Source organism: Lonchura striata, chromosome 5 (genome assembly GCF_050655825.1).
Source record: "Lonchura striata isolate lonStrDom1 chromosome 5, ASM5065582v1, whole genome shotgun sequence".
In the NCBI taxonomy this organism is placed as follows: Eukaryota; Metazoa; Chordata; class Aves; order Passeriformes; family Estrildidae; genus Lonchura; species Lonchura striata.
The window spans coordinates 11,492,295-11,515,935 of NC_140707.1; the positions used below are offsets into that span (position 1 = coordinate 11,492,295).

At 42.6% G+C, this 23,641-nt stretch overlaps 1 protein-coding gene and 1 long non-coding RNA gene across 5 annotated transcripts in view; one reads left to right on the top strand and one right to left on the bottom strand.

The window, feature by feature from the left end:
- The window catches only part of LOC144246513 (uncharacterized), a 29,526-nt gene extending 14,586 nt beyond the window's left edge, over positions 1–14,940 (bottom strand). Inside the window, exons 1-2 of one of the 2 annotated variants that reach the window (XR_014955317.1) lie at positions 11,060–14,940; positions 1–10,936 (exon numbers count right to left, since the gene is read on the bottom strand). The exon at positions 1–10,936 is cut by the window's left edge and continues 13,963 nt beyond it. This is a non-coding gene — a long non-coding RNA (uncharacterized LOC144246513). The other variant, XR_014955316.1, reaches the window with a different exon arrangement.
- Positions 14,941–15,138: 198 nt separating this feature from the next.
- The window catches only part of SYT9 (synaptotagmin 9), a 70,197-nt gene continuing 61,694 nt past the window's right edge, over positions 15,139–23,641 (top strand). For 2 of the 3 annotated variants that reach the window (XM_021527582.3, XM_077784391.2), the window contains exon 1: positions 15,147–15,383. In XM_021527582.3, the coding sequence (XP_021383257.1) occupies positions 15,236–15,383 (148 nt within the window). In that variant the 5' untranslated portion in view covers positions 15,147–15,235. Of the gene's footprint in view, positions 15,384–23,641 lie in introns of all 3 variants that reach the window. The other variant, XM_021527581.3, reaches the window with a different exon arrangement.

Here is a 23,641-nt window from a genome sequence, read left to right on the forward strand (position 1 = left end):
GCTTCTAGCATGGGAAGACAAATAACAGCCCAATGGTGACAGCTGAGACTGTAGTCAGGGATGGCTCAAGAAAGGAGAACTCATGAAGCTGAAGCAGGCATTAAATCATAAAAGACAAGCAAAACCACAGGTAAAAGTATGATAAAAATATATAAGTAAGGTAGAAGCTATGCCTAAAATGTGACTTGTACCTGCCACATTTTAGCTCTGTGGCTCTTAAAAAAATCCAGCAGGCACTTGAAACCCTGCAGAATGGACTGTGCCTTCCTATCCTGTCCATAGCACTTACTTCATCCCTGCAAACCCTTCAAGACTCAGCCCTACTCTCAGGCTGGCAGATGCTCCTGAAATGAGAGCTGGAGGAAGCAGGGCTAAATGAGCTGTCACTGCAATTCAGGCAAGTACCAGCCAGCCCTACAACTGCACTGGGAGGCAGCTTCCAGGAGAGCAGAGAAGCAGCAGTGAGATGGGTGCTGCAGGCTGAGAGCCTCCCAGGTGACCTGGTGGACAGAGGTGTAGACAAGCAAGTCCCCCCGCCAGGCTGAAAGGTGGAATTTAGGTTAAGGACAGAGTTTGGAAAAGGAGAGCATATGCAGCTGAGTGATGGAGCTTGACACGCTCACGCAGCTAAAATGAGAGCTTGAGGGAGCAGGAAGCAATGTCATGTCACTCCTAAAGCTGGCATGAGACTGGCATGACCCACAGCTGGGCTGTGGCTGGGCAGGTACAGGGAAACCCTAGAGGTGGAAACAGCCATGGACTGTCAAAGGTGGGAAATAAGGACACAGGACTGAAACCACAGAAGAATTACTACTCCTGCTACAGCAAGCACAGAGCCTCTGGCAATAATCCAGAGAGGTTAGGCTGGTTTAAAGTTAGGAAGGCAGAGCTGGAAAGCTGAAATTGATGGTGACTGTTTAAAACCTCACATGGAAAAAATGAAGACTGGAGGGAGGAGAGGGGATTTATCTATCATTCTGTTTAAGACAGATACCAATTTATAGCAGCAAAAAAAGGGCTGTATTAGACATAAGAGCCCCCAGAAGGCTGCTATTGCTCTTTGAGTGCTGAGCACAGCCAATTTAGTTTGTACTTGTCCAACAGCATAGGCTCTGCCTTCTCAAAAATCAAGTACAATGGGAAAGGTCTAAAAGCCTGACAGAAATATCTGCTATCAAAGACTAAACTTAAGACTCAAGTAATGCTCCACACAAATATCACCCAAAACCAGTGCTTCTAAAAGAGCTAGTAATCACCAGCAGTCTCCAACAAAGTACTTTTCTTTTTACCAGCTAAGAGAGGTCTTTGTACATCATAAGCAGTGCAGATGGTGGAAAATCGTTGGCTTCAGCTTTCAAGTACTACCTCTCTGGAATTTTTAAGCATCTCTTGAAAGGCAGACCTTGTGAGGTTGAAGTAGTTATGGGCTTGGACTAAGAAGAAAGAAGGGAACTGCTTGCCTTGGAAAGGAAAACCCCTCCGTTCTCTCCCACAACAGCTTTGAACCATTTTCATTTTAGACAGGGGACACTGTTAAAGGATGTCTGGCATTAGGATCTGCAGGTGGTTACACAACACCAGAGCTGTCTGTAATCTTGGGGTTCTGAGAACTCATGAAGATGATTGATGCATGCTTTTGTTCAGCTAGAGACTGAAGAGTAAATTACCTTCAATCTGGCTAAAATTAGGTTAGTCATGGTTACCTCTCTCATGATTTAGTAAGGTTAACAATAAGCAAACATACAGTAATAGCCAGCTGTTCTCTGAAAATGCAGACTTTTTTGTGCTTTGCAATGAGAAAAAAAATCATGGTGTTTGTAGCACCTTATATATCAGGAAGTAAATTTCTACAATTATTCATGGAGAAAAAGAAGGAATTACAGAATTTCCTTAAAAAGAAGCCTGTCAGAACCCTTTAGGTTTCCACATACAGAAGCAGACACACAATGGTGACAATCCCATCCTAAAGTTTCACTCATTAATCTGACCTCACATGAGGATATTACAGTATTAGGATGTTTTAATCCTTTTGCTTGGCATTTTCAGTTCTGATGATCCACCCAAATTCTCTTCCCCCAAGCTCCTAAGTAGCGGTGTTCATATTGGTTTATAATCCCGTCTGCTGCAGTGTAGTTAAAAACATCTTGCTGTTTTTAATTTCATGTTTCTTTCATAGTTCCAATGCTTTCAGACTCACAGTGCCTCCTCTGTATTTCTCTGTGTCACCCTGCACACTCTGTTCTTTCCTGGTTTTATTTGGATTTGATGCTCAGCATCTTTCAGGACATAATCTTTTTTTATAGACATGGACTCTAATGGCTCCTTAGGGTTTGTCTGGATATTGCTGTTGGCCTGGGAAGAGCATGCAGTGCTCCCAAAGTCACTGACGTGGCACCATGGGCTCTGTCCTGCAGCAGCTGCCATCAGCAGTGAGGAGGGATGACAAGAACCAGAGGAGAAGCAGATTGTCACCCCCTTCACCTCATGACACAGAACATCTGCTGGACTGTACATCAATGGGAATTAGCCCTTCAGCAGCTCCCAGAAGGAAACTACAAGACTTAACAATTTACCCATACCTCCAACTATCTTTGCTGTGTCCAAAGTAGAACTGTATTGCCCCAGATAGCCCAGCCTCTCTCCAGTTCAGGTTGTTCTGAGTTTAGGAATCTCTCCCACCTTTGCAAATACAACCCCTCCTAAAACAGCCAGAGTGCTGTTTTCCTAACATTTCTTCATTAGGCTGTTGGCACCACTCTGGGAGATATCAGAGATGGCTTTGAGAGAATAATTTTAAATGTTGAGGGCAGGATTGTACAGATTTGAGATGGGCAAGCACAATTTTGGTAACAAGGACTACATTGCATAATCTTGATATCAAGCATTCTTTCTGGTAAGTCTGAAACAATCTGCCAGGGAGAAGTCCATACATTATTCCAAGAAAGAAAGATACAGTGCCACTGTTATGCCTACAACATAACTATAAGAAAATTATTTTATGGTTGTCCATAGTCAAACATAAAATGCATGAGTAGAGCCTGGAAATCTTACCAAGTGCAATCAATGAAAGACAAAATACTGAAAACCACCCACTTCCTACAGCCCTATGAAGATATTATGAGCAAGACAAAGACTACTAGAAACTATAAAAGCAGGGCATAAAAAGATATTTGAAAACTGTTTCATTTGCTACCCTGCACCCTTTTACTTTTTTTTCCCTAGGGTAACAAATGTTGTCACACCCCAGGGCCTCATTTTAAAACAAAGAAGCAAAAACTGAAAACTGCACAATATTTATTTTGTTGCCTTAGATCTACAAGGGATACCAGAAAGCCAAAAATTCCATGAGGAAATTATAGTGTAAGTTAACATGGAGAGCTGAGATGAACAGCAAGCACAATGTAGGCTGAAATGAATCCTCACTTGTATTTGCTAGAGTAAAGCAAGGTGTATTGAAAGAGGCCTCCCTGTTATGTCTTATTTCTTCTCCTGACAAAAATAATGAAGGTGATGGAATTATACTTCACACTTACAGAATTATAAAGAATTGGTCTGGCTAGTGTCTTAGAATATTTAATCCCTTTACATCAGCAAAGGGATTCGCTTGCAGAGAAAGCATGCAGCAGAGTGAATGCTGTAATCTTATTCTTTAAAAACATGGTTAGCACAGAAATTGTCCATTTTACTCAGGAGGATGCAATTACATTTCAGCTTTCATGTAAAGCTGCTTCATAAAATTGAAAAGCCTACACATGAACAGAAACAGAACAGCAGGGAAAAAACAAAGACTGTGGCTGGCTGGCTATGGATCATTTCTCCTTTTCCACATGGTTTGAGGGAAAAATAGCTGTCAGCACTGGGTGCACACAACCTGCAATAAGCAGGCTGGTACCAGCCTGCTGACCTAATGGCAGCAAGGAGTCTGGACTGAAGAGTTCAGACTCCTGTGGAAAGCAGGTAATCCAACCCTGCATGTCTGTGAGTAAAGACTTTATGAGCTACATAAGAGGAAAAAAAAAGAAAACAACCATGGGGTGAAAAAAAAAAAACAACACAGAAAGAAAAGAACAAAAGAACAAAAGATAAATGGGATGTCATCTGAGGTCTCAAGGGAGGAATAAGAATTTTGTTAGCCAACCCTAATCCAGATGCTGGGACTAAAATAGAGAATCCCACTCACCGCTCACTCTGCCAAAGCCTTCGAGATACAACAACACAAACTGCCAGGAAGGCTTTAACTGAACAGGTTTCTGTAAAGAAATGCCAGGGTGTTCATTTGGTTCAGGAATGCTAGTAAGAAAAATAAACTTCCTGAGAGAGTCAAGGAGAAAAGAATTTAAAAGGTGAGTCTTTGTTCCTTCCTCCCAGCTGGATGTGGCAATCGGAGGAGACTCACATGGAAGGAGGCATCAGGCATTTGCTTCAGGGTGCTCTCTTCCCAAGATGACAGTCTTTGGTTCAATCAAGACAGTTCCACTTTTATCAGAAAAACCAAAAAACTCCAAAACACTTGGAAAAAAAAGCCTTGTCTTCTGCCCTTTGCTAGAACAGGAGCTATCATGAAAGTTCTCCAAATTTTAAATAGTCAGACAGATATTTCTTATTCATCTCTGGTTGCATGAGGGTTTAAGTTCAGATACAAACTGTAAATAAAACTTTCAGGTCAGAAACTCTCAGTTTAAGAAATTACACTCTGATTATGTAAGGCTATAGTAAGTTAATTAAAAATTATTAATCAATGTTGGTTTTAATGTGAAAAGCAGAAAATCCAGTCAGAAGAGACTGTTTCTACAATCACACAGAGATGGCTTATTTTGTGACATAACTGAGTGTAAGTCTTGACCTGTTAATTATCAAGGTCTTTACTGTGTAGTTTTAGATACTTTGATCAAAGGTTAAAATCTCCTGTGAGAAACAGATGAGTATTTGGAAAAAACACAATGATCATATTTTATTATAATTTCTCCTTGTTTTATGAGTATAAAGTTGTTGGACAGAACAAAAAGTTCAAAGATTTTTTTGATGGATATCTTAAAAAACATCTCGTTGCTATCAATAACAAGATTAAATTCCTGTACCCTTGATATTTGGCATGTCTGCCAAGGAAGAGCAAAATTATTAGCAATAACATCTTTGTTATGTAATGTGGAGAGATTTAAGTCACCATTGACAGTTCAGTGAGGAGAACTACCAATAAAAATCATACCACACATTCCTTAGTTTGCTCACATCTGTACTTTGATAAAGTATACACTGAGAAGTAGACATACTTGTCTTGTTTAATCATTTTGTGGTTTTGGGGTAGAGAAAGTGTGAAAAGTTAAGTCCACTGTGTGATTCAGAAGAAAGAACTATAAAGGTTTCATGTCCCAATCCTTTGGTTCTGTGCAACTCTGCAGTGCTGAAGTGAGCCCACAATTTACAGTGGGAACTTCAGATGTAGAGGACAAGATGAGATTGACCTCAAACTAAAATCCCCACACCCCACACAGACAAACAAATCTCAGAACTGACTGCTGCCATGTACTGAAATACCCCAAACACAGGCACCCTCACAGATCACTTTGCTTTTACCCAACTTTGGGAGTAAAAGCTGCTTGGCAGTGTGGGAAAAGTCACCACAGTCCTCACAAAGAATTTGTTGGGAGTTGCACTGAATATTGAATGGCCTGAGATGGGCTGCATTTGGAACAATTAAGGAAACCTTTTATGTTTTCTCTGAACTTAATACACATTCAACAGCAACTGCAAAGGCATGCTTATTCACTCAAGAAAAATATTTTAAATCATAATAAATTTTGGCTAAACTAAACCACTTTTAAGGCATTGATGTAAAATGCTTTTGCAGGATTTTCATTTGAGACAAAAATACATTCTCACTTAAATTATTTTCTTATTTGGTTAGATCACCTTCTATTGAATAGAAAATTGCATTTACTTTCCTGTATGTTGTGTTGATTATATTTGCCCCATTTTTCTGTGTAATCATACTCAATTTCTATTTGAAGAAGCCAGAAAACCTGGCCACAAAACCAACAATTTTTTCCACAGTCATAATATCATTCTCTTTTAGAAAAGCTTACGAAACCTGTTTCTTTTAGCTTTTTCTCACAGGAAATGCTTACAAAACATTGTTTTGTAAGATTATTTTTTGTTTCTTTTTTTCTGGAGACTCTTCAACTTGTCTATATCTGAAATTGCAGTACCCAAAACTCGCGTTAGATGAAGCATCAGCAATTTCAAATCAGAACAATTATGTCCTTTGTCTTTCATGCAATATTTCTCACTATAAGCTGCAGAGTCACATTTGTCGCTTTTTGAAGTAGCTTCACATTGTCAACTCGCTCAGTTTGTTTTTCCCCATGAGCCTAAGTTTGTGTCCCAAACCCTGCTGCAGCCAGCACAAGTACAGGGTGGATTATGCATTCTTCACCTTTTATTTTCTGATATGGGGGAAAGAGGCCACTGACTTTCACACACAATCCATGGAGTCAGACACACACCTCAGCAAAATTCAAACTAGCTCTGTTACTGGCTAAGGAGATTGCTGGCATCAACCCACTCAAACACCCCTGTAGAGACAGCCCCAGGAAATACTGGGACCAGCACCATACTTTACATTTCCCCTCTTTCCTTCAGACTAAAAGGGCACCAGCCACCTGGAATACTGGTGAAATCTGTGGTATTGATGATTCTGAGATTGTAGAAAGTCTCTGTCTCTCAGCCACGCTGCCAAAGCAGAAGCCATAATTGGTCTGTGCTGGTTTCCAGGTTGTTTATTCTGTTTATCTCTCACATGTTCTGCTGCCCTGCCCAGCTCTGTCCTGCAGGGCAGCGTGTGGGGCTCTGCCCTCAGTGGGATGTGACAAACATTAAATACCAGAAACTCCCTGGGCTGCATTTACAAGAACGTGCCAATATCTGTCACCTACGTTGGACAGTGTGTCCCCAGCCTGAACCAACAGAAAAATGCCAACACCACAGTGAGACATGGAGGGCATGAAGAAGGAGAAAAAGGACAAGAAACACCCAATTTCCTCCATCTTGTCCCCTTTGGACCCCTCATCTAGAATCCTAAAATTTTACTTTTGCACCCGTGCCACACTTAGTTATTACTTCTATCAAACACTCGGAGCTTGTAATTGATCCTGTAAGATTGAAAACTCTTTTCCATGGACAGAGATCACAGCCAGTGTCTCTGGGGGCTCTGTCCAGGGGGTTCCTGACCCCTGCCAGGGTCCCAGGCCTTCCAGGGCAGCCAGAGGGAAGACCTGGATTCTCACAGAATACTGTCTAGAATCCGCTCCCAAAGGCAGGCACTGCCTCAGGAGGGTTAAAATCCAAAGCCATAGTAGCCAAAACTGCAGGATTTCAGTAAAACAGCATAGATCACAGTAAAACCTCACATAGATCACATTGGAAAAGATGAGGCCAGGAGTCATTTCATCACAGAAAAATATTTTTTTCCCACAGGTTCTGGCTCACAGAACAACTTATAGATGGCCTGTGACCTCTGCTTTGCTAATGAAACCTTAACTCTTCTGGCTGCAGAGATGCTCCTGTGTGGAAAAGAGCTGAAAATCTCAGTGCCCAAAGAAGAATGAACAGGGCTCTGAAAGCTAACAGCAGCTGACAGAGGCTGGAGAACATTTCTGTGACAGCTTCAATATTTAACCAGAAAAGTATGGAACATGAATCTCAATTTCCTATGTAGTGTTTGGCGTGGACTTTAGTTCATGGAGTAATTAATGGCAAAAGAAACCCCACACAGTGAACTAGGTGCTTACCTAGTTTCTTAGCAAGCAGCTCCTGTATTCCAGAAAGTAATCATTTGCGAGAATTTATTTTTAACATGAATTCTGCTGTAATATGAAGTTCAGCTGCTACCGATTGTCAGTTTCCCCTAGATTTAGGCAACAATGTATTTTGGGAGTATGACTCAGGAAAACATTCACATGACCAAGTAAAGCAGGTGGCCAGGACCTACCACACAGCATCAGCTTCATCAGAACATCCTCAGAGAAGGAAAAATAGCTCCTAGCTGTTTGGGGAGATGATCACAGGGTGGAAGAAAAAGCTGTTCTAAGGTATAGGTTACAATTATTACAACAAATAAATCAAATTGCAGTGTCTTTTGCCTCAGTATCACAAAGAGATACATTTCTAAAAAAACACGATTCTGCTGATGGAAGTGTTTATATTGTGTTGAAAAAAACTCATTTACACAAGGGGCTCAGTCACAAGTTTAAATTATGCCTCTGCCAAAGAAACAGCTTACCTGGTTCTCCCTCAAAAGTATCTCACACTGCAGCACAGCTCATTTATTCCCCCAGTGTTTCATCTGCAGTAGGACAGAAGGGAGATGCCCAAGATCCCATAAAACTCTCCCCCATCCTGTGCCCAGATTGATGCCCAGCACTGGGCCCTGTGGCTGCACAGGAACAGGATCCTGGCACACATTTCACCGAGGTACCACGAGTTAGAGTGGGGGCAAAGCACCCTGTTCCTCTGGGAATCCTTCTTCTCCTCCTTCACCTGGGTAAGAGGGATCTGTTATTGTTCCTCTGGGATTCCTTCCTCTCCTCCTTCACCTGGGTAAGAGGGATTTGTTATTATTGCTTTGGGATTCCTTCTTCTCCTCCTTCACCTGGGTAAGAGGGATTTGTTATTGCTCCTCTGGGATTCCCCCCTCTCCTCCTTCACCTGGGTAAGAGGGATTTGTTATTATTGCTTTGGGATTCCTTCTTCTCCTCCTTCACCTGGGTAAGAGGGATTTGTTATTCCTATCATTCCTTTGCCCAGAAACAAGGCTGTGCCCAAGTCAGCTGTTACAAATCCGGGCAGTTTCAAGGTAAGTTTTTCATCCTTAGCCAGAGATTTGAGGGAAGGATTCTGCCTCAGGATGCTCAAACCAGCACTCGAGGAGCACTGCAGGGGCAGCCCTGATTCACACCCACCTGCCTTTAGGGACATGGGCTGTTCCCCTTAACTAGAACCAGAAGTGTTCTGGCACTTGAAACAGTGTGCATGCATGTGCTACAACTCTGATTTGAATTCCTGCTTGTGGCAAAAGGGATTTTTAGCCCAGAACACCATTTCTACATTTCCCACCTCAGGAATACCTTGCAGAAAGCATATCCTTGATGCAGTAAACTGACTATTTTAAATCAAGAACTGCCTTCTGGATGGACTCCAGTTTATGTGATTAGATGTTAATCAGAACTAAGGAATAAAAATTTTCATCCTTCCACAAGGAGACTTGTGGATTTGGTTCACTTGCAAGCAGATCCCATCTGACATGTCATTTAATTTTAAAAGTTTTCTAGATTTTGCTATCTTTCAAAGAAGTCAATGACTACAGAAACACTGGTGATACCAGTAAGTTACAAAGCATGAATTTAACATGAATCAAAAATGAGGGTTTTTTTCATTGGGTATTAAGAATTTGATTTGGGCTTTGGTTTGGTTTGGGTTTTTCTCCTTTTTTAGGTTAAGGTTCTGTAATCTTTTTAAGTTCAAGGATAAGGGACCTCACTGAAAGTCACTTCCTTAGCATTCTTTTACAAATTCATCATAAAACCACCAAACATTTTTATTTCTTTCCTTTGGCTAGGAAATGTTAATTTGTAGCTGCAAGCATCTGAGTGGAAATACATTAGCAGAGCCTTCCTGCAGTCCACATAGTGAGTGAGCTCAGATATTTACTTATAGGAACTATACCACTCAGTGACCTTGTCAATAAGAGTTAAATAAAAGTTGTATTAGACAGTGTGATTACAATTTTCAGACTATATATTCTTTTTCTGCAGATAATTCTGCTTTTTGAACTAGAGAAAAAAATGCTTTAGAGGTAATAACATTTACTTTATTCAGTGGCTTTAAGAAATGAGCATGGTTCAGGTTTTATAGAGTCCTGAATACTGGCTAGACTCTTACAATTATAACATTTTTCTGGGCAAGCTACTTTCAGTAACAGATCATCATTCCACCTTGCTCTATATTTTATAATATAAAGCCCATTCCACTGGGCTCTGTATTTTATGCATTTACAAATTCTCAAATTATATTAACCTGTTTTTTTTTACTTACTGGCTGCCAGTGTATAAAATGCAGGACCAGCTCCTATTGTTATTGTCTGGCTCCCATCAGCATGTTAATATAAACAACAAATTTCAGGGTCAGTTAAGACACCCCATTTTCAGGAGGTTCTTTTCTGATATCAAACTTGGATATTCCAGCATGTGAGGGGAGGATAGTAGGAAGAGTGCCTCATAATTTCATTGGACTATCTTCCACATTCAGGTCCAATGTTAAATTCTGATTTATTAGCATAGCAGTCTATCTATGGCTCTCCTTGGAATCACGAAGGTCCTTCAATGCTTCTTGTGTGTTTATTAGCAATAACAGAGAGCTGGTGATCAGGGAGAAAAAGCCAGATAAAATTGCAGAATCTGAAGGGGAGATAAAAACCACTGACTTCAGAGACAGGACTTTCAATCCATGTGAGCAGTCAATAACAAAAACCACAAACCACAGACTTGGGAATTCAACAATTCTCCTCAAGCTCAATTCACTCTCAAGGCTGAATTATTCAGTACACTTCTTTTTGTTCTCCCAGTAGAGTTTGCAAAAGCTGTCAAGGAAGAGATTGTCAAATTAGAAGGTAAATCAGAAGAGATGTGTTTTCCTCCCTCTTTCTCAAGTTTTAAGGAAGCTTTCTTAAGATAGATTAAAATTGCATGTGACATGCTACAGCACCCAGAGTACTCTCTGTTAACAGTGTGAATGGTAAAAAGATCAAGAAAAAAATGGTAATCTGTTATAAAGATGCCATGAAAGTGGTCCATCATACCAAAGAGCTTGTGTTCATGTTGAGCTTGCAACTTTTCCTTAGGCAGTAAAGTTTTGTCCAATGGCAGCATGGGGAAAAGAACAACTGAACAAAAAAAAAAAAAAAAAAAAAAAAAAAAAAAGGAACCATAAAAAAATCCCACTGATTATGATTGCTCATAACCTCCATTCAGACAACTCACTCATTACCCACAGCCCTTCAGCTCACTCTGTGGAACGCAGCTGAGTCTCAGCTGTACCAGCACTGGCTGGCAGACGTACACTCCTCATCCACTGGTACAGCTTCTAGTGACACTTGATGGCAGCTCAGACATTTGCCACACTTTTCCTCTGCTCAGGAGGGACACTTTGCTCTTCCTTCAGGACCTGCTGGGTGAAAGCCTGCTACCATCATTCAGAAAACCCCCAAATGACATTTTACTCGTTCTGACACAGGAATAGCTCATGGGCCTCCTGCAGAGGAAATACAAAGATTGGTACTATCCAAAGCATTTAACACTGGTTTTATGCATTGCATTTTAAAAATCTGAGCAGACATCAATAAATGACATGTGGATTCAAACAAAAAGCCCTAAGATTTTATAAAAACCATAATGAAAATACACTGCTATCCCTTCTTTCATCAGAGTATGTAATTCTGATCTCAAAATCTTTGAATGACTCCATTATACTCAAGGAGAGCTATTTTTTCATGCCAATATCATCAAAGTGATGATACCACCTTCCTTTTAGTTAAGAAGGTGTTTCCATATGACCTCTAAAAGTCAATGATGTGGGAGAGCCCAAATGGGGGCATACCCCTGTTTTCTAACTAACTTCCCTTTAAACCTTCCCTTAAACCATCTGTGAAGAATAACTAACTCATCTCAAAAATGACACTGCTCAGAAAAGCATCATCTTAAATAAACCCAGTTGTAGTTACTCAGATTTCCATTCTCTTCTATGTTTACCTAGGCATTCTCTACTTTTCAGCAGCAGAGGAAGATATATCCATGAAGAATAGAAGGGTAGCTGTATAAAGGAGGGAGAGTGAGGCAGAAAATCTGGCACAGCCAATAACAGAAAGATTTTTGATAGATGATCCTTGAGCCTACAATGACTTTTCCCTTCTCCACCCTGGACTACAGGTGGTGACTGCCTTTGTTGAAATGGCCTCCTTTAATACATCAATATTCTTGTTTTGAGTCATTTTGTCTTCCTATTTAACTACACATTCACAAACTTTGATTGCTTGGAAAAAAAAAAAAAGTCTTGCTTGTTGTGTTCCATTAGTGACTTAGTTGTTCTATGTGTTTTCCTGAAACACCCCTGACCTCCCTTCCTCCCTTAATTTTAAAGGAAAAGGTACTCCCATGATGAGCTCTGCTTGAATGGGCAAATATAAGACAAGCAATTAAAAATACTCAACACAAATACTGGATAAATTCTGGTTGCAGCATAGCCATAACAAAAATTCTGATGCAAGCTGCCTTACTTGCTTCCAGAAATGCATTTGTTCCATGAATGCTTTAGCTTTGAAGGTGACTTCATTGCCAGCAATCCTTGTGCTGCTGCCAGAACACTGGGGAAAAGCTTTATTTCAAGAAAAGAAAGACGAACGTGTCAATTCATGATGACAGAACTGTTGTAGGTCAAACAGTTAAACTTATTCTGACTCTGTGTGTAGCAGGCTTGGGGATTTTTTTTCCTGACTTCTGAGTACACTGTATTGTGTGAGGGAAGCTTGAGCTAAACAGAAAAAAAAAAAACCAAACAGATTTACTGTGGTCAGTACAGATTGTAACTCTCAGGGTAAGGTTAATAAGAACATCCCACTGCATCATTCAATGACCTTCTAGGACCAAAGATAATTAGTGCAGCATTCATTAGGGATTTCAAACATAACATGGTCCCAACAACTGGGGAAATCTGCTGCTGACACAGGAGTAAACTAGGAGTGCCTGCAAGAAGACAAACATGCAATAAATGATAACAAAATGGCAGATATAACCCAGTTCTCATAGGCAAGACCAAGAAGGAAATGTTGCACTTGCTTTGAGACACAGTTGATTACATTTACTGCTGTTATCTCCAGAGACATGGGCATTTGCTCTCACAGTGCACTTAGAGCTCAGAGCTTTGGAGAATAGATGCCTTTGTTTACAAGCAGTGATGTCCAAATAGTTTCTCGCCTCCACCAGACTGAAAAATTTCCATCTCCAAGCACCTGTATTACAAACATCTCAGCACCTTCAAATTGCTGCTATTCAAAAAAATGAACCACGATTTTTGTTAAAGGAGAAGGATGAACAAATTACTGCTTCATCAGCAGGCTGTCCACAGCTCACTCTGCAGCAAGCCTGAATCCCAAGCTAGAAATGGGCTTGTGATCCCACAGGATAAAAACCACACCCTGGCATTTATATCACTTTGCAGTCGATGTATTTGTCTGTCCTGGAAAGAGGTCATGCTATAGAACACCACATCCATCTTGGTCAGTGCCAAACAACCAAATTATAGCCAAGTAATATGTAAAATAATATAAAAGTTATAGGCAAATTGTATACAGTAATTCAAAATCTGGTCACACATGATCACTGGGCTTTGTATTTACAGATATCTCTGTCAGTGGTCTTTGATAGCTCCACTATCCTCCCTCCTCTTGGACATATAACTAGCATTGGCCTGGTCTTGATTTTGTGTTACAAATTAGAAAGTTTCTGCCTCTAGAGAGGTTACATACATATGAATAACTTGATAGCCCGCTCGAACCTGTTTTTCCCTAAAAAGACATTCTGGTACCTCTGGGTCTACGAAGCTCTTTAAAATATGCCCCTTCTTCACTGCAGTATGTTAAGCAGCAGGACTGCTGATGCCTGATCCTTAGTTTCAGAGGAAGAGCTGTGACTGACAGTACCTCTTACGAGTTGTCTTTCTCCCTGTATGCTTGGAGAAACAAACAAAGGACTGGTTTTTCCAGCACCAAGATGAGCATTTGTGCGGCATTTATTGAGACTAGCAGGGAGTTTCACACGGTTAGATATGAAAACATACACTGATGTCATCAAAACCTCTGGCCCTCAAAAATATGATTACAATGGTAACAACTGTAACAGCTACACACTCTTTTGTTATCTATTATTAATTTTTAACAATGACAACCCAGCCTGAGCGAGTCGTCTGATTACTGGTGGAATTATGCCTGGCTTATACAATCATGTTTTACAGATATCATTTTTGTATTAAAAAGAGGGGGTGGAGGGGAGAATGCCTTTCAGACATAATTAATGTTGCCAAAGCACTAGGAGGCAAGTTATATTGTTAAACAACTTTTCTTATTAATATCCTCTCCCAAAATGCATCTAATTTCAATGATATACTTTTCTCTTTATGAAGAAAAAAGCTTCTACTAAAAGATGATGCTATTTCTAGAACCGTTATCAGCAGTCTTTAAACAGGAGGCTGAACATCCACACCAGTCTGAACTTCCTGAGCTTACCGTGGCCTTTGATATTTGCCTAAAGTATTATAAAAGGAAGAGAGAGAGAAAAAAAAAATGAAGTTAAATGGAGCAGCCAGTTCTCAGCTTTTCACCCACCAGCCTCCCAGCCTACAAACCCAGAAAGCGAAGCAGCACCTTACGAATCCCTCACTTGTCAGGATAAACATGCCTAATGGCAGACATCTCCTCAGCCGCCACCCCCTCGGCGAAGGCTCTCCTGCCCTCCCCTCCGGCTATGCCTGGCTCTCAGGTGCCCGAGCTTTCTCAGCCGCGCTTTAACTCTTTTTAACCCGGCAATGCGAATCCGCTGAGCGAAGGTCGCCGTTCCGCCCGGGCTGCATCTCGCACGCGTTCCCCTCCGGGCGGCGAGGCGTTCGCGGCCAGCCGGGCGGGCTCGGGGCAGGCGGGCGCCGCGGCACAAGGGCGCCCGGCCCGGGACGAGCCGCGGGAGGGCCGGGCCTGCCCTGCCCTGCCCTGCCCGCCGTGGGGAGGCGGGGGACGGGGCGCTGCCCGTCAGGACCGCGCCCGGCCCCGCGCTCCTTCAGCCTCAGCGCCGCCTCCGAAGTTTCCCCGAGCGGCGTGCGCGGCTCCTGCCCCCGGGGCGGAGAGGGGCGCGGCGGCCGCCGCCCGCTCCCCCGCCGGCAGCGCTGCGCCAGCGCGGCGGGGCGGCCGCGGCGCCGGCGCTGCCCGCCCTCACGTTCAACTGGTGGGACCCCGTGCGGCACCGCGGGGAGCGGCGGGCGGCCCGGCCCGGCCCGGCCCGGCCCGGCTCGGCCCGGCGGGGCGGGCGCCGCCGGCTGAGGAGGATGCGGGCGGCGGCGCGGCGGCCGCAGGCGGGCGGCGGGCAGCGGCGCGGCGCCTGACCGCAGGGCTCCGCTCCGCTCCCGAGGATGCTGCGGGGCGATGCCCGGCGACAGGGAGGACGAGATCTGCCAGAAAGCGCTGCAGCTGCTGGCCGAGCTGTGCTCCGTCGGGGCGGTGGAGAACGAGAACTGCCGCGATTTCATCTACTACCTGCGGGACAGAGCCCGGCCCCGCCTCAGCGACTCAGGTACGGCCGCCGCCCTCGGGGGCGCGGGCACCGGCCGCCTGCCTCCGGCCCCGGCCGCGGGAGGAGGGCGAGCTGCCCCGAGCATCCCCGGGCTGCCGCGGGGAGAGAGAGGCCTGCCGGCGCGGCGGGGGGATGCTCCGGGGCCGCGGGGCCGGACGGCTTCGCCCGGCCCGGCTGGGGGAGGACGGCGGTCGGGGCTCGGTGTTTTAGCGGCCGGCGCTGGGGGAGATGCGAGCCCGCAGCGCTCGGCGAGCCCGCGGCGGGTGCGGCAGCGCGGGGCGCGGGCGCGCAACTTCGCGCGGGCGCTGCCGCCCGGAGCGGCCGGAGCCGCCCCGGCCCCGCCGCCGCCGCAGCGCCCGGGGCTGCCCCGCCGCTCCCCCGCGGCCAAGCGGCCAGGCGCATCCCGGCCCGGCTTTGCCGAACGCGGCACACGCGACTCCCCGGTTCCGTGGGTCACAAGCTGAAAGGAGCGTTCCTCGCATTCCCCTAGCAGATGTGCGGGCTGCAGGTCGGACAGGATGTACACGGGGTCGGTTTCTGTGTGTTTGTCAGGGTTATGGCTTCCACATCGTGGCATAGCGCTCTTACTTAAAAACTTTGACTTAGGGAAGCTTTCGCATCAGGAAGCTTCGCTCTAGCTGCACGAAAAGACTGAAGATTTGTCTCTGGATACAAGGGAAGGGCAAATTGCAGTTTAGAGTAGGAGCTTATTAGATTTATTTCTGCATCATCAAGTTGAGGTTGCTCGGTATGGGGAGAAATTTACTGAGTTAAAACAGAAGTTGATAAACGTTTGCAGTACTGGGAAGCCTTGCTGTTAGATCAGCCAGTCATCGCAGCACAGTTTTCATTGCTTCATTATTCTCTGAAATAAATCAGTCCATTTAGCATAGGGCAGTCTAATGATACTCTTTTCTGTAATTTAGTAGCCTGAAGTAACACTCAGAGTGCAACTTCCTGACAAATCCTTGGATATGGTGGAGGCCTGGAGAAAACAAGTAAAACTAAATAAAAAAATACTCAATGGAGGAAAAAGATGTGCTATCACAATAAATGAATAAGGAATTTTCCATCATTCACTTTGCTTGTATCCAAAGCTATTTGCAGACATTCTGGCTTTTCACTACTTTAAAATATTCAAATTGGAGTGATTCATGCAATGTTTGATAGGGTTTCTTTAAAAGTAGGCAAATTTAATTGTTTGGTTCATATAGGCAGATTTAATTGCTTTGTTCATATAAGCAGTAATTTTAGGACAGACACCTGTGATTTTCTGTAATTTTAATTTACTAAAGGATCAGTTATGTATTTTGTATATCAGGTCATGATTCCAAAGCCATCTGCTTATATCAGTGCTCACTTTGGATATGAAACTACTTGAAATGCATATGGAGACTTTAACCTTCGCCAGTTGGATAACAGCTTTTCAGATTTCTTTCAGAAGCTACCTGCTTCTTTTTTTTTTTTTTTTTCATCAGCCTCAGGCAAAAAGAATACCTGGCATCTGTTTGGGACTGATTTTAAAACATGGTGTGCTCAGTAAAAATTTATCGCCTCTACCTAAAGATAAAAAAAAAAAAGTGTGTTTATTTCTACCTGTTTTGCTTGAACTGTTATTACACAACAGCCTTCCACTGTTGTTGCAAACCTGCTCGATTACACAGAGCAGCAGTCCCTAACCTTCGCCAGCCAATGTGCAACAACACTGAGCAATTTATGCTGCAGGCAGCATCTTCCCATTGGCCTCAAGCTGAGCGTTTTTATTTTTTGCAGCTGCAGCCAGTCTCAGAGGGTCTAGCAGGCAACTTGTTACCCATAAACCCTGACTTGGAAAATAGTTCTGTGAGGTAGTCATGTCAGGAATTTGTTCATTTACCTGATCTCATATTTCTTTGATTAAAATGTATTTCTTATCCTAGTATGGCTGTCCACGTGGTTTGTTTAGCTGGTCTTTAGCTGTGGTGCTATGGGCTGTAAGAGGACGGTGCACATGACTTCCAAAATGAAGCAATACATAGTGAGAGGGCAGTAAATACACTGACCAAACCCAGCTTGCTGTGTGTAGTGAGTTTCATTGACTTAACAAGGGCAAAACGGCCTTAAAAAGCCCTGATCCGTTCCCTTTGCAGCCACTAGAGGCCTGAACAGGGATGTGGAGGAAAGTGGAGCTGAAGGACAGCGTCTCCTTACCAGAGCTGGGCGAAAGATGGAGCTGTCCTTGTCCAGCTTCCTGCCTCCCGAGGTGCGAAGGCGATATGCTTTTGTCAGACTGAGTAACTGGCTCTTAGGCCACCCAAAACAGCAATCTAAAAAGCATCAGAGTGGAGAAAAGTGCATGAATAAATATCTGATGAGGTACATGACTAGGTATCGTGCAGGAATTAGTGCATAGGGACACGCTTTGAAAAGTGTTTCTGAAATGAAGCGTTGCCTAAAGGCCAGTGACATGGTGGGTACAGATAATTCTGCAGCAATTTTGGTGTCGGAATCTGTGGTATTGATGATTCCCAGATTGTAGAAAGTCTCTGTCTCTCAGCCCCCTGCCAAAGCAGAAGCCATAATTGGTCTGTGCTGGTTCCAAGGTTGTTTATTCTGTTTATCTCTCACATGTTCTGCTGCCCTGCCCAGCTCTGTCCTGCAGGGCAGCGTGTGGGGCTCTGCCCTCAGTGGGATGTTACAAACATTAAATACCAGAAACTCCCTGGTCTGGATTTACAATAACGTGCCAATATCTGTCACCTACGTTGGACAGTGTGTCCCCAGCCTGAACCAACAGAAAAATGCCAACAGCACAGTGAAACATGGAGGGCATGAAGAAGGAGAAAAAGGACAAGGCACACCCAATTTCCTCCATTTGTCCCGTTTGGACCCCTAATCTAGAATCCTAAAATTCTACTTTTGCACCTGTGCCACCCTTAATTATTACTGATATCAAACACTCGGAGCTTGTCATTGATCCTGTAAGATTGCAAACTCTTTTCCATGGCCAGAGATCACAGCCAGTGTCTCTGGAGGCTCTGTCCAGGGGGGTTCCTGACCCCTGCCAGGGTCCCAGACCTTCCAGGGCAGCCATAGGGAAGCCCTGGACTCCCACACGCTGGCTGAAGCCATTCATGGATGCTGGCTCTGTCCCCTGTCAGGACTGGTTAGAGAAACCCAGCCCTGACTGGGGGAGTGAGGGAGCTGGTGCCAGTGTTTGTGGCCAGGCTCAGCCTCCCGGTGCTCTCAGCCCCAGCACGGAGCAGCAGCTCCCTGGAGATCCACTCCTCTCTTGCCTGACATGGGATGCACTTGGTTGTGTGACTCGGGCCAGGAGGGGACTGGCTACTTGTGGTGTGTGCCACATCTTTATCTGTCAGTTTTTCCATATATTTCAGCAGTTTTCCTCTGTTGTGGGGAGTGCTGCACGTGCTTTGAGCACACGAGTTGAGTTTAAGGGCTAATGAGATCTGGGTTTAACATGCTGGTCCACTGGATTTCAAGGGTGGCACAGGTGAGTCAGATTTTAAAGCTTTTCAGAAAAATAGAAATGCAAATTAGGCATTTAGTGAAAAATCTTCAATTAGTTCAATAAGAATTATATGTCAGAGTAACCTTGAAAATCCCCAAAAGGCATCCTTAAGCATTTAGATACCTTAATAAGCTGACTCGTTTTCTCTTCCATTGTAAAATGTCAATAATATTTCTGTATCACTGAAGGGCTTTGTGAGGGTAAATTGCAAAATTTGAACACATCAAGTATGTAATGCATTCATAAAGGAGAGTCAGATGGACCTCTCAGACATATTCAGGTAAAAATAGTGTTTGTCTTATGGGCATTTGAAAACAAGCACTGAAGATCATGGATTATCACCCCATGATACATGATAAAGCAAATATTGTAGTGCAGGAATGAACAGAATAATTCCTTCAATGTGTAAAAAAAGAAAAATCCAGCAAACCAAAACAAAAACAACAAAATCATGAAAGCAGAAAATCTTGATAGAGAGACTGACCATTAAAAGAAGAATTAACTCAAAAAAGCTGCTTATGAAATAAGGATTCTAACAACAGTCCAGGCCACTAATCATAGCGAATTTTTCATAAATTTTGTAGTGGAAAAATGAATCTAAATAAAAAGTAAAGTTTACTGTTGCTTTGGATTGCACATCTTGAGGATGAGCCATCAAGGTCTTATAATATTCTTAATTTTGTTCTTTAAAATTGACTAATAGATGTTGCAACAGAATACATGATGACTACTTTGGGCATAGCAATGGCCATTAGGCATAAAGTGTTTTACAGGTCATAAGTATGAGATCAATATTTCACAGTGACAGAAAAACAGATTTTAGCACTTGATGGAGGTAAAGATAGTTGACAGTCAAGAAATTAAAAATTAAAAAATCTGGGAGTGGAAATGCAATGGATATTGAAGACAAAATGTATGAGAAACTGCAATTATGGTCTTGCAGTAGAATTTAAGCATTTTATGAATGAGTAGTTTACTTTTTAATATTTGCTTTCAGCTTCAGGACAGAGAAAAGCACAAAGAAAGAGAAAGCCAAAGAGGCATAACCGTGGCCTGCCAGCCCTGTGGTGGAATGTGAGAGCCAAGGTTTTCTGTGGAGAGTTTTGTTCCAGTAGAATGCTCATTCCCTAGAAAGCTAATACTTGCAATTAAATTGTACCTCAAAAAGCTTCACTTTAATTCAGAACTGAGTCTAAAATCAAAACCTGTCTTCAGAAAGTAGTTAGATCCCTTTAAAAGGTATTTTTAAATTTTTATACCTTTAATTACTTCCTGATTTATTCCCACCTCACCCCCCAAATCTTCCAGGAGCATATCAAGATGTAGATTTTCATCAAGATGCTAAGTACATCTAGATTTATCTAGATAAATTCAAAAAGCATTTACAAGTTTTAAACAGATGAAAAACATTTGAGTGGGTGAAATAGCTTCCAGTATGGTTTTTCATTTTATTTTCCTCATTGTGAGCTGTTGCTTTCCATATTTTTTATTTTTCTTTTCGTGATAGTATTCAATTTGTCCTTCTAGTGCAAGACATCAAAGGATAGAGAACAAGTGTAAATCATATTTCCTGTCTTAAGGTCAAATGAATGAACACTGTTAGGTCCAATTTCCTTTGGGTTTTAAGAACCAAAGTGCTCTTTCAAGAGTTGAAAAAAATACAACCATGTTGTGTATTTTAGACTTAAAATAGGGATTCATTTTCTCTTTTGAAAAGTCAGGAACAAGTTTGAAGAAGGTAAAAACAATTACTTCCTGTTGCTTGAATTCCAAAATGCTCTGCTAGTTTAATTCCCACTAAACAAAGGGGCTCTCAGAGACTTTCCTGTCATACTAGAGGATTTTAATATTGTTTTTCTCCTTGGAAATCTGTTTTAAACAGACAGCTGAATTTTGAAACAAATTGTAGAAAAGAGCAAATCATGTTCAAAGGAAAGGGACTACCTGTGCACTCAATGGCTTGAAACTATAATTAAGGTAAATACATTTAAATAAAAGTAAAGATTTAAATTCATTATAACCACATATAACCTTTTCCTGGAATGCATTTTTGTTCCTTTAGCAGCCAACCTAAAGAATTAGAGGTGTTTAAGTTATGACTTACTCTTCAGAACCAGAGAAAAGGACGACTACAAAGATTTTCCTCATGATAAAACTGAGCTTTGATCAAGCTGGAACGCAGTCATGTTAAATACTCTTCAGATATGAAAGAGCCTGCTCTTCTGAGATCACTTTGTATTTTCCAGACATGCAGAGCAGCTGCACTTTAACTGGAGAAGCCAAACAGGAGGAGGTTTTCTGTAGTCCCTGTGACCAAACCTCACTGCACTGCTGGCCCACGACTGCTCCTGGACACTGTGGGGAGCAGAAATATTTCAAGTCGAGAAGAAAAAGGCAAGAGGAAGGTGGCTGCCAGCCCTTCTTGGCCTCTGCATCCAGATTCAGTACAGGTGTGGAAAGCAGGGACTTCAATTTCCATTTTGGTTTTAGTCTTCTCTTATATGGTGTAGGAATCCAGGGCTTCCCTCTGGCTGCCCTGGCTGGTCTGGGACCCTGCAGGGGTCAGGAACCCCCCTGGATAGAGCCCCCAGAGACACTGGCTGTGATCTCTGGCCATGGAAAAGAGTTTTCAATCTTACAGGATCAATGACAAGCTCCGAGTGTTTGATATGAGTAATAATTAAGGGTGGCACAGGTGCAAAAGTAGCATTTTAGGATTCTAGATGAGGGGTCCAAAGGGGACAAGATGGAGGAAATTGGGTTTGCCTTGTCCTTTTTTTCCTTCTTCATGCCCTCCATGTTTCACTGTGGTGTTGGCATTTTTCTGTTGGTTCAGGCTGGGGACACACTGTCCAACGTAGGTGACAGATATTGGCACGTTCTTGTAAATGCAGCCCAGGGAGTTTCTGGTATTTAATGTTTGTCACATCCCACTGAGGGCAGAGCCCCACACGCTGCCCTGCAGGACAGAGCTGGGCAGGGCAGCAGAACATGTGAGAGATAAACAGAATAAACAACCTGGAAACCAGCACAGACCAATTATGGCTTCTGCTTTGGCAGGGGGCTGAGAGACAGAGACTTTCTACAATCTGGGAATCATCAATACCTCAGATTCTGACAAAATGGGGATTTCACCAAATGTTTGTTGTTTACGGTCTCCCTTATAACCTGAAGCTACAACAGTGTGTAACACTGGGTTAAACAGACTGATGTCAACTACACCTCTTTGTATTTAAGAGGAAAAAATGTGTTTACTCAAATATGACACATATATTAAAATAATACTTATTTCCTGGAGTCATTGCAAGCCCATTTGTGAAGTAATGCTACAAGTTAGAATAACATGCTAACTAGAAATCAGTTATCTCTTCAGCCACACAGTTTATGCAAGTCTCTTCCAAATGTGCAGTGAGCATTAAGGAAAACGAGTTATTTTCAACTGCAAGTAACAAAAATATCTATCATTGAAAACAGCCTGAAGAGTAATGACCTTGGAAAACTAGGATGCCTAGATAGCATACAGTCTTACACCTGAATTCCTGGTTAAGTGCCAGTTTTGCTGATGAAGAGGAATAGGTTAATTTAGCCCTTGTACATGCAAACTGGTTTTGCCACTAAATCTTGATCACTGCATTTGTCACACCTCCTGTTTCAGTGGGTTTGCACATTCCTTCTAGATGGGAGGAGAGGGGAAATGATTTTCTAATTATGCTTTCTTTAAAGTTACCCAAAGTCTTTGTGCAGGCCACAGTTTACATTTGTCACCAAAAGCTCTCATTGCTTAAGCAGAGGTGTTGCTGTAACAGATTTATGGGTTATTAATGCCTAAAAAACCCACAAACTTGTGTTACAATAACAACATTTTAGAAATTTTATTATGGTATAATACTGAATTGTTAGGTATTTCTGTGACCTACACATTTAGTGACCCAACTCAAATGATCAGCCACATGTTGCCCCAGATATTTTTCTGGAAAATTCCTTTCCAAACTAATTTGTGTGAGTTTAATTACACTGACAATTCAGAGACCTAGAAATGTAAGTCCAAAATTATTGCTGTCATAACAGCAGATCTGCTTAAACTCAGTCTCGAGGCTGTGCAGCTCTGTACCAGCTTTGATGTGCAATATGTAGAAGCTGAGCACAAACTGCAATTTATGTATTTTTGTTTAAAGCCACATTTCTAGGGTTCAGCTCTTCCCCCACTGAAAATAATGATCATTGTTGATGTAGTGCAAAGCTGTACTTAAGAACATTGCACTGTACATTTTCCGCTATATTTTTTCATTCATTTAAGCTCTTCTGTGGCTTTATTTAGAGCAAAGAGATAAAGAGAGATTATTTTGACCTAAAGCTTTATGTCTCTTTCATATTGCTTACAAAATTTTAGTCCAAGGGATAAAAATTTAGAATAATTAATTACAGATGCTGTCAGTTGCAACTGCAGTTTTTAAAGTTCATCGTTTTACAAGATCAATCTTTTTTGCATGCTTTGTAGTACTGTTAAGTAGAGAGTATTTGATCCATTTATTTGGAGAGTCCAGAAATAAAGTGTTGTGTATAACAGGTGGTGGTTTGCACATTTCTTACATTTGCTGTTGTGGTCACGCTGGGTATTATTGTGTGGCTTAAGCTGCTCAAGATGTTCAGCTGCCTCTCTCTTTTTGGATTTAGGCATTGAGATCAGCTTGGCTTCCTTTGGCTGGCATGCACACTGCAGGATTTGGTCCTGTGCATCTCCCAAAGT